Genomic DNA, 12,239 nt, shown 5'->3' with positions numbered 1-12,239 from the left:
ATTGTAACGCATCCACTAGTATACGCTTTCATTGTAACGCATCCACTAGTATACACTTCCATTGTAACGCATCCACTAGTATACACTTCCATTGCAGCTCATCCCCTAGTATACATTTTCATTGTAGCTCATCTCCTAGTATACACTTCTACTGTAACGCATCCCCTAGTATACACTTTCATTGTAACGCATCCCCTAGTATACGCTTCCATTGTAACGCATTCACTGGTATACATTTCCATTGTAACGCATCTCCTTGTATACATTTCCATTGTAACGCATTCACTGGTATACACTTCCATTGTAACGCATCTCCTTGTATACGCTTTCATTGTAAGGCATCCACTAGTATACGCTTATATTGTAACGCATCCACAAGTATACACTTCCATTGTAACGCATTCACTGGTATACACTTCCATTGTCACGCATCTCCTAGAATACACTTCCATTGTAACGCATCTCCTAGTATACACTTTCATTGTAACGCATCCACTAGTATACGCTTACATTGTAACGCATCTCCTAGTATACACTTCCATTGTAACGCACTCACTAGTATACACTTTCATTGTAACGCATCCACTAGTATACACTTTCATTGTAACGCATCCCCAAGTATCCATTTCAATTTTAACAGTAAAAACTCAATTCACCCCTTTTTAATCTGACATGGTAACTTTCTCAATTCACTTTAGCCTCATCTGGAGATTCGGCTCAGTTCATTGGTATGTGAATTGCAGTTAGATCCGCTATCTGTCATAGATCTCCTAAAGCCAAGAGATGCAATAGCGAAGGCCAAACTAACTCTATTTCTGAGAGATGGACGTATATAAACAGAGCAGCCAAAGATAAAATGAAATTATATCAATAGACGGAAATAGAAATCATATCAATACAAAAACAGAAATGACATGAATACCAAACTCACAATAGATATATACCCTAGTCACACACAGGAGTGCCAAAGAGGGACAGGTCAGCCGAAACTGATTAGGCAGAAGGCGACCTCTTAAACCCTTAATGCAACAACAACACCACATGTTAGTCTCAGCTGGAAACTCCACTCGCATAATGTATGTGCGAGTTTCAAAGTACGAGAACATGTTTCCGCCCATTGTGTATTTGTTGGCGTATGTGTAAGATGCTTGATATGCGTTCTGGCACGGCTATAATATATCGTCTATCATTTTCTCAAAAGACCTAATTCCTGCAGAGGTATGCTGTCACTTTCTTAAACTGTGTCTTCAACATTGCTATCCTCTTGGTCCTCATCTCCAGCAGGGCGACATACCCTCCTCTGTATACTGGGATGCCACTACGGTGACAACAGGGCTCTACATAACTTGTACTAAACTACTCATCTGACACTGTTGCTCTCTATTCCCCATTACAATTCTAAACACTCGTTCCACACAGTCGTCTAAGGCGCCGAAATTCGCTGTGCACGCCATGTTGTTACTGAAACACCGCTCAAAACAGCGTCAAATACATTCACTCACTCATTAATAACCATGTGCCAACATCTGACTTACTCAACCCATACCATGTTCCAACATCTGACTTGCTCAACACTTACCATGTGCCGACATCAGACTTACTCAACACTTACCATGTGCAAACATCTGACTTGCGTATCACTTACCATGAGCCGACATCAGACTTACTCAGCACTTACCATGTGCCGACATCTGACTTGCTCAACACTTACATGAGCCGACATCTGACTTGCTCAACACTTACATGAGCCGACATCTGACTTGCTCAACACTTACCATGTGCCGACATCTGACTTGCTCAACACTTACCATGTGCCCACATCAGACTTACTCAACACTTACCATGTGCCGACATCAGACTTACTCAACACTTACCATGTGCCGACATCAGACTTACTCAACACTTACCATATGCCGACATCTGACTTGCTCAACACTTACCATGTTCAAACATCTGACTTGCTCAACACTTACCATGTGCCGACATTAATCTGGCAGGGCACCATTATGAAAGTCCCGAGCAGCTTCTTCTCCATGAGAACGTCCAGTGTGATCTGGTCAGCGATATCGTGGCTGATAGTTCCATCAAAGGACACAGTTATATCTCCGGGAAGCTTGAGGGGAGTGGGGCTGATGTCGAACTGCTTCACAGAAACCCAGGAGTCGCCAACACCTGACATGGAGACACAAATAACATAATTATATCTTTTTCAGAATCAAGGAAAACAAGGATGGTTTAAACATTTGTCGTTGTAAGTAATTTGTATAGATTGCATGCAGCTACTCAAGATAGACATGACCACATAACATATCGAGGCATACATTGAAGCATATAGACTCAGATGGACTCAGGTATGTACACATACCATATCGAGGCATGCCTTGAAGCATATAGACTCAGATGGACTCAGGCATGTACACATAACATATCGGGGCATGCCTTGAAGCATATAGACTCAGATGGACTCAGGCATGTACACATAACATATCGAGGCATGCCTTGAAGCATATAGACTCAGATGGACTCAGGCATGTACACATAACATATCGAGGCATGCCTTGAAGCAAATAGATTCAGTTGGACTCAGGCATGTACACATAACATATCGAGGCATGCCTTGAAGCATATAGACTCAGATGGACTCAGGCATGTACACATAACATATCGAGGCATGCCTTGAAGCATATAGACTCAGATAGACTCAGGCATGTACACATAACATATCGATCCATGCCTTGAAGCATATAGATTCAGTTGGACTCAGGCATGTACACATAACATATCGAGGCATGCCTTGAAGCATATAGATTCAGTTGGACTCAGGCATGTACACATAACATATCGAGGCATGCCTTGAAGCATATAGACTCAGATAGACTCAGGCATGTACACATAACATATCGAGGCATGCCTTGAAGCATATAGACTCAGATAGACTCAGGCATGTACACATAACATATCGATCCATGCCTTGAAGCATATAGATTCAGTTGGACTCAGGCATGTACACATAACATGTCGAGGCATGCCTTGAAGCATATAGATTCAGTTGGACTCAGGCATGTACACATAACATATCGAGGCATGCCTTGAAGCATATAGATTCAGTTGGACTCAGGCATGTACACATAACATATCGAGACATGCTTTACGGCATGTAGGCTCAAACAGACGTAGACATGTTCACATAATCGAAGCGGTTAAATCAAAGATTTCATCTGTGTGATTTCAATAGATTCTGACTATTTGATACAGATATGATCAATTTTATTGTTAATGATTTCTAACAGTAAAACACAATCAATTACGGGGTTGTATATATATGTTCGTTGATGAGTTTCTTTATCATCTCGATGATAATATGCTGTTTTTTCAAAACATATGGGGGCACGGGTGGCCCAGTCGTCTAAGGCGCCGCGATTCGCTGTGCAGAGTTGCGTCCCTTGGTCACGCCAGAAACCTATGGTTTTTTTGTTCGAATCCCGGTTCGCCACGATTATGTTTCTAGGTTTGTCAGCACCATACCCGTGCTCGTGGGTTTCACCGAAGTGGTAAACGCCTGAGACCTGCATAACTTCGGGCTTTCCCCCCACACTAAGCTGACATGCCGTGATCTAACTGGAATACTGTTAAAAGCGGTGTTAAACCCAACTCACTCACTCAAAACATATGGTCAGCGTCCACAATATTTCTGAGTGAAGAAAGTTTAACGTCCCTTTAAATACTATTTCAATTATATGACGGTATGTCAGCTTGACGTGGGAGGGAAGCCTCAAATGTCAGTAGGTTTTAGACGTGGGAGAGAAGCCTCGAAGGTCTGTAGGTTTTAGACGTGGGAGGGAAGCCTCGAAGCCTCAAAGGTCTGTAGTTTTTAGGTGGAAGGGGAGCCTCGAAGGTCTGCAGGTTTTAGACCTGGGAGGGAAGCCTCAAAGGTCTGCAGGTTTTAGGCGTGTAAGGGAAGCCTCGAAGGTCTGCAGGTTTTAGGCGTGTAAGGGAAGCCTCGAAGGTCTGCAGGTTTTAGGCGTGTAAGGTCTGCAGGTTTAAGACGTCATCACTCAGGACATGGATATGCAGCTGACACAACAAGAATCGTACTCAGGGCAAATCTTGGAAACGAACCGACGATCATTGATATATTATATATTGCTGACGTTGCGACGAGAAAATATGAAGTCGCTCACGCACTTTACATACCACAGTCCCTCCACTCTATAGTGCCGGTGTCTGTGAATCCTGTGCGGGCCCCCAGGGCAGGAACGATGAGAGCTACGACCAACAGCAACATGATAAACCTTAGCTGACCGAGTAGAGCCAGACACTGACTGGCAACCTGTATATACACTCCGATAGCGAGGGAGAGTCCACCCCCGTGACCGTAGGGGCGATACCAGGGGGTCGTCGGACCAGGCTGCCCGAGTTGACACGTTCTGAATACATCACTGACGTCTTAATCACATCTAGTTCACAGATGCACTGGTTATTATATTATATTATATATTAAATAGTATCTGCTTTGGGAAGCATTCAGTTGTAATACCTTAGTTGTAAACCTGAGACGTCAATCCGCCACTCTGGGATCAACATATGGTAGATTACATACTCTGTTGCCTGATATACTTTTTTTAAAATTCCGCTACATGACTGATCATGACTATCATGGGAAATAATAAAGCAACACAAACAAAGAACGACATTGAAACAAAACAATATATTGATGTCAGTGAAACATTAAAACAGAGGCCTATCGTACGTAGCTGGACCAACTTCCCTGGTTGGCTTGGAAGTAACCGGCGCTGCTTTTATCCCACACTGATGTAAAGTGATGTGACGTCCATGGATCTGAGGGAACGGGGGGGGGGGGGGCTTGAGGGTTAACGGATAAGTTAATCACGGTACGGTGTACCTGTTCACATTTCTAGCGAACACCACCTGAGAGGTCATGTGATGTGCAGTGATGGTTCCCCGCATTACGGGATGCAGAACGTTGAACGTCTGGTTAACGCTCCATCCTACGTCGATGAACAGGCTGACAGCCATCATTGCTTCGATGCTGTCAAGAAACCTGCACTCATCTGCGAAGTGGACTAACAGCCGATCCTTGTAATCTCAACTTTTGATTGACCATGTCAGGCGTGAAGTTCAGTGACGTGGCAGCAAAGTGACGTACACCTAGATGTCGTTGTCGTTTTTTTATGCTCCCGTTATCGATTCCTTACAGTCAAGCCTTACAGCGCTAATCAGACATAACCCAGGGATGCTGCTGACAGCCAAAGTTGCAATCTGAAACCGATTTCAAAGTAGGCACAATTAATGGATAACAACTTCTTTTTTTACTTAAAGGCGACGTTTTGTTATAGATCCTTATGCCGTTGTCAAGCAAGACTGAATTAATGAACAAGGTCCAGAATATATATAGTAGTTGGAGGATTAACAGTAAAAACAATTGCAAACATGAGAGAGATTAACATGAATAGGTTAAGTAATGACAACAGAATGATAATACTGTAACATGATGAACAGGGAACACACGATGCGTCTTCAAGGAAGCTAAACGACGAGGTCTAAAGGCAAGTCTTACAGCTGACAGACTTTATATAAATGATCGCAGATGCTATCCTGGTGATGACCCGTTCGAGCAAACCAAACCAAACCATCACACACAGCGACCTTCATATGCCACAATCCTCGATAGACAGCCTGAGAAAATTCGTAGGATCCACGTGGACGAGAATGCCAGTACTCTGTAGGCAAATAGACTTTACTTGTACACCAATCAGATATATTTTACGCCTGTTTCCTAAGGATCATGGATCGTATGTTGAAAACATAAAATTGTTCTTGTAAATGTTGTTTCGGATTTGTTAATAAGTTTGATTGTAAGATACAACTCCGAAATGTCTTAGGTGCAGAAAATGTTGGGTGTTTACATTGAATTGATGCAATGATGAACCTACGCCTCATTACCCGTTACCAAACATATATAAACTTTGTTTCGTCTGAGTTATTACATGGTGGAGACCTTGCAGGCTGAAGTTCCTGGGTTCCCATCTTGGATGACACCTTAGATATGCGAAATGTTGATGGATGATGTTTTCAGTGCTCTTCAGACAGTTGCAGTACTGTGACATTGAATACTGTTTGGGGGTTATGTTCTTTGTATATACCACTCACCACTTACCCACTTTATGACCGGATTAGATTCGGATTTATCATTTTGTAATATAAACATAGTTTCTTGGCTTCTCTTGTTTTCCTAAAAGGCTGTAGACCAGTGGCTTGCACCACGTGTTGCACGACATATTGTTCTCAAGGCATCAAGATGAAGCGTCTCTAAAAGTAGTTCAAGAGATATAAAACTATCCCATATATTGAAGTGGTAAGTTAGTACAAGCAAAATAATAGATAAATACATTGTTTCCAGCGTTTTCCCGAACTCAAGCGGTACTCTTCTTCAAATAATTAATCATAGGACTAGCTTTCTTATCATTTTTACTGATATATTCTTGCCGCATTCATTTCATGATTTACAGTATCTACACAAACTCTTCTAAATGTTGACTGCAATCTGTTTAGTTTACACATAGATAGGCATTATATCACTGAAACACACTTGATAATTTTCAACTAATAAAAACAGTTCGTTATATCCGTCTGTTCGCTATGAACGTGTCCGTTTACTGTATATGAATACCATGAATATCAAGCTCCTGTCCGTCAGAGTGTAAGTTGAACAATTCAGATTATGTCAGGCACACAATCCAGCAAACCTATGAGGGCAAAACTGAGTTTGTGAGTGAGTGAGTTGGCTTTAATGTCGCTTTTAATAGTATTCCAGCTTACTGTGGCGTGTCAGCTTGATGTGGGGGGAAAGCCCGAAGTGATGCAGGTCTCAGGCGTTTACCACTTCGGTGAAACCCACGAGCACGGGTATGGTGCTGACAAACCTAGAAACATAATCGGGGCGAACCGGGATTCGAACCCACAATCATAGGTTTCTGGCGTGCCCCAAAGGACGCAACTCTGCACGGCGAATCGCGGCGCCTTTGCAACTGGGCCACGCGTGCAGGGCAAGAGGAATCTTGTAGATGTCGTATGTGCACACCCCATATATCTAGGAAAGTCCAAGTTCATTTTCGTGCAAACACGGTGATCAATCAAAGTATGGAAGCTCATTTCACGGTCAGTTCCTACGTCTTGTCCTCACATGCAATCAGTTCAACCAAAGCCAGTGATATCGACAAAGGTGCACATTTTGCGACATCTGCTCCAACTGTGAAAACAAACATCAAGCACAGCGATGCTCTCCACTCGGTTCAGCATCCAACCAGTTCCATCTGGGACAGACACTGATGAAAGTTCAAGTATTTAGCTGCAAGGCCTAATGGTTCTGACTTATGACGTATGAACAGACGTATGAACTTATGAACAGGATATCCGTATTCTGCAATGGTATCACAATCTAACAATATTTTAGGTATGGGCCCTATAAGTCCCACTCATCGGATCGGTGCTGCAACAACAGCTGCGGATATGTGTTCCTGTTGACACAATACAGCAGGGGGAGAGACAGTGGTCGAACGTTTACTCTTCTTACCAGCAATAGGCCCCAAATAACCTGTGCACAGTGTATCATGGCTATGTAACCAGCTACATGACATGTGTAGCGAATTGCAGGCACGAGGTTACACACCTGTCTGTTTCTATGTTCCCTTTGTCAACGTTGAACCGTTTATTTATATGAATAGATAGTAGGTTATATTGGGCACACAGACAAGCCCTGCTTAAACTAAGAATCCATCTAGATCTAACGCAGTTGGGACTGTGAATCCACTGGTTTGGTAAGGGGCATGACATAGATGGACCTCAATGGAATTATATCATGATTCAGCTACAACGAATACATCCTCCAAGTATCCTAATAATGCACCTTGGTTCTAAACTGATCACATTAAATCAACTCAGGATAATCCATCCGCAATACCGCTGTCTTTGCCTTTGATATGCATGTTGTCTAAATCACATTCTTGCAAAGACAACAAAAGTCTGTCATCAGTGTTATACTTAAATAAGCTTCAAGCTGGATTGGTAGGGATGTTGTTTCATAGGCACAGCATCATCATCATCTACATCATGACACACTAAATCTGTACGGTCAGGCACATCCGTGAACAAGTGAGCAAACAATTAACTCTGATACTTCAGCCTTTTGCTCAGAATTTAAAAGGTTTAACTTAGTATCCAGAGTTAGCTGAATTGTCTAGCATACGCCTAGCATAGTCCGCAATGTCATCACACTTGACAAAGTCACAATTCACATCAGTATCACAATCTGATGCAATATGCAAAGGAGAAACTGTGGCATCACACTGATTAGGCGCATTGTGATTTCTTTCATGATACTTTCTGATCATATTGATATGAAGAAGTCTTTTAACGACCGTCTGGTGTTTGTACAACATAGTCAGAATCACTGACTTTTCTGTCAATAACATACAGACCGTGGTACATTGATCAGTGATTGCCAGGACTGAAACGTCTCTCTTGAGACTTTTAGGTCACAATGTACTTTCATTTTGTCCTGAGAAGGTATATTGAATTAGGACAAATGAAATAAGACATAATTTTGTCACAAGTTTGTCACTCAAAACTTGTTTTCGATTTGAAAACGGAAGAACAACTTGATGGAAAACAATTTGATCAGCAGGCCTCCATTTCCTCATCAAAACAGTGTCCTTGAAATAATAGCAAACTGGAACTTTGTTGAATTTTCCCTCTCTGATTTAATTAAATGATCTCTACCCAGAACTGGTTCCTTAACAGCCAAACTGTCATCAGAATTTAAGTACTCTCCCTCGAACATTTAGACAGGTCATCAAAATGATCCGTGAAAGTCCCAGCCAAATGATAACTGGAATCATTCTCAGAGGAACTTTGAGAAAAGCTTTCAAAAGATTTTATGGTAGAAATGTGGAGGACATTTCCAAATTTGACCCATGTCCGATGCAATTCCCTATATTGACTTGTGCCGCTTGTTCACGTGTTTTTAGGTGACGGGTGCTACCGGTGGGAATTGTACAATCGACTCTGCTTTATGCAGAGATTTTCATTGAATATGGAAAGGGTTTTGTCATGTTATTTGCTTAACCATAGCACGAGTAACAACACACAAAGGAAAAATACACGGAATTTATTTTTCAAGATTTTCAGTACTTTCCGAAATGTTAGGCTCAAGACAAACAATCAGCCAAATGTCTCCTCCCCGCCAAATTATTCCCAATAAGCAAGTCTACACCTTTTAACAGGTAGGGTTTCTACAACCCCCACCTTGACTGACACAGTAACAATCACTGTTAAACAATAAAATACACTGCCGTGTAACACTTGGTAAACCAGCGGATTGGTTAGCTGAATCACAGAGTTTATAGCATTCTTTATTTGGGATCAGTTTTATCATAGTAAAGTAAACATTTGGTCAGAGGTTCTACCCAGGCTGTACTGTCATGGTGTTCTCAGTCCCAAAGCAATGAAAGTCACGTTGGAGACTTAGTAGAGCAGGTGTGAAAGGAGGTATCCATGCCATCAGGTTACCATGTGAGCAACTGGTATGTACAAACAAAAGCAAAAGCATTTCGTCATGGATCTTGACGCACAAACTAGGGTTTTCAAAGCTTAGCAAACTTGGCAACTGGTAGTATTTGTTAACATGAGACTTGACAGTGATGTGTAGGACAACATAGAGCAGGTTAAGTTGACATTGTTAGGTAAGGTTAAAATAAGTTTTGGTTACAGTACACAAAGCTGGGTTTTATTTTTCACAGTATCAATTTATATATGTTCGTCAGTTGAAAAGTATTACTGGCACAGGTACTGGAGGGTGGGGTTTGTGGTGGGATACTTGTGGCTTGGGATGGTGAGTATCGGTTTGGGGTCGTTTGTGGCTTTCCACACTGGGCCTCGTTTACTGTTAATAATGGTTGGATTAAACATTATGTGACAACATTTCTTTGTATGCCACACGTTTTGTTCAATGCTACAGAGAGCATGTGCGCGATTACGTCACCTGACCTATTTATTTTTTAATTTGGTCATCGTGACAAGGCAAGGTTACCGAGAAAGTTAGTTTGACTATTGTCAATATTGTTATATAAATATATAACGTCAATACAAGAGAATCTTAATTATCCACCTGTGCAGGTTCCATTTGATGATAAGGGAAAATAACATGAGTTTACTTTAGTTGTTTTTTTCTGACTGGGTTGATTTGCATGTATTACATTACAAATTAAACATTTTAAATAATTTAATAACTGTTTGTCCAAATGTGTTAGCCACGTGTACATGTAATCTTATACAACCATGTCCTACCCAGCTGTTGATCACCTGTTTGATACCAGCATCCGTTACAACAGTCAAACCTTTCTCTATTGTATGTGTGTGTATGTGTGTGTTGCTTGTCGTTAGAGGCGACTAACGGGATCGGGTGGTCAGGCTCGCTGATTTGATTGATGCATGTCATCGATCCAAATTGCGTGGATTGATGCTCATGATGTCAGTCACAAGATTTTCTGGTCAAGCCTCGAGTATTTACAGACCGCCGTCACATAGCTGGAATATGGGAAGCTGGAGTGCAGCGTTAAGCAACAAACAAACAAACAAACAAATTATATGTGTGTGTTTGTGTAATTTTCACACACTATATCGTTGGCACAAACGCAATTATATAAAGTAAATATCAAGGAATAATTGTCATTAGTCAAGGACTTTTCTACATGGACAGAAACACATATTTTGTTATTTATTGTCGTTACTTTCAATGATCAAATACTCACGTATAGATATCTAACTGTACTCATTTCTGGATCTGATATTTACACATCAATAGTCAGATAGGTCTCCACACAGCCACGAAGTTGGTTAGTTTGCTTGTCGTTCATGGTGATCTTTACGTGAAACTCGCCCTGAAATAAACGTTAGGATAGAAAAATGTTACTATTTGAATATTTGAATACATGAAACCTTTGTTAAATCATGGAACTGTGACGTCAAATGGAAGAAAAGAAATACCACCAAAAAGTTATTCACTTTCTTTAACTTTTTTCAGTGTTTGGTCCTTGAAGAACACCCTTACAGACAGGATTTGTCAATAATTATGTCAAAACGATCATGCCAAGATCGTTTTTCACCTGTACAACTGATTCCTTTTTTGTGAAATATTAGTGAAATCAATCACATCATTTGGTTAATAGATTTCACTTACATCCTCCAAAGCAAACTTCCAGGCATCACTGATGCCAGTGACGGTAAACTTGGAAGGGGGCATGTCGAGCTTGTCGGGGCTGAAGGGGCAGTCAGCAGGGGCGGACAGCTGCCCTGATTTTTGAAGGTGTTCAGGAAGTGGCAGGGGTCGGTGTAGTGGCTGATGGCAACCAAGAAATCTGAGGTCGTTGCTTTTATCACAGTGTAAAACTTACACCCTTTTATCACTTTATTTATTTGTAGTAGAGGTGCGCGGTATAACCGGTATACCGGTTAACCGCGATGTGGCTTCGTGTCCAATACGTATTGCGATACAGTTTCAATATCGCAATAAATTGCGGCCATTTAAAAAAAGTATTACCGATTTGAATTTCGTGTTTTAATTCGTTGTTTCAAAGGCGATCGATAAAGCTGATGTCACGTTCGATTAGAGTTACGTCCCTTCCTATACAATAACGCGATATGCTACGAGATCTCGCCGTATCCATGGTAACAAAATGGCGGATCACGACTGGGAAGTCGTGAGAAATACTCGCGGTAAATCCGATGTGTGGCAGCATTTCGGGTTGAAAAAGCGTACAATCGATCAAACAATCGCAGAAAATGTTGCTGTTTGCAGAAAATGTACATCATTTGTGAAATACGCCGGCGGAACAACAAACTTGACAACGCATCTTTCTAGGACACCATCCGACTTTGGCGGGAAAGATAGGCCCATCAACAACGATGTTTTCTCAAACTCGTATTGATTCTATTGAAGAAACGAGATCGAATGCAAAACAATCCCCATCTCAACCTACCATCATCAATTTATTTGCAAGTACTAAGAAGTACATACGTCCATACAGTAGTGTTGATTCAACAGAGTTCAGAGATCTAGTCACCTGTCTTGATCCTCGGTACAGGATGCCATCGAGAAAACAGTTCTCCGAAGTTATCATTCACAAGATGTATCAAGACATATCATTGCACTTGGAAAATGC

The 12,239-nt window shown here is 41.5% G+C and overlaps 1 protein-coding gene across 2 annotated transcripts in view; it reads right to left on the bottom strand.

Annotated features, from left to right (window-relative positions):
* Positions 1-4,359, bottom strand: part of LOC125383717 (ganglioside GM2 activator-like) — a 46,693-nt gene extending 42,334 nt beyond the window's left edge. For both annotated transcript variants that reach the window (XM_048402504.1, XM_048402502.1), the window contains exons 1-2: positions 4,195-4,359; positions 1,974-2,172 (exon numbers count right to left, since the gene is read on the bottom strand). In XM_048402504.1, the coding sequence (XP_048258461.1) occupies positions 1,974-2,172; positions 4,195-4,285 (290 nt within the window). In that variant the 5' untranslated portion in view covers positions 4,286-4,359. The remainder of the gene's footprint in view (positions 1-1,973; positions 2,173-4,194) is intronic.
* Between the last annotated feature and the right edge of the window lie 7,880 nt (positions 4,360-12,239).

The sequence above is a fragment of the Haliotis rufescens genome, unplaced genomic scaffold, assembly GCF_023055435.1.
Source record: "Haliotis rufescens isolate VD_foot unplaced genomic scaffold, xgHalRufe1.0.p SCAF_26, whole genome shotgun sequence".
Classification (NCBI taxonomy): Eukaryota; Metazoa; Mollusca; class Gastropoda; order Lepetellida; family Haliotidae; genus Haliotis; species Haliotis rufescens.
The sequence above is the reverse complement of the archived record's forward strand: the minus strand, read 5'-3'. Positions and strand labels throughout refer to the sequence as shown.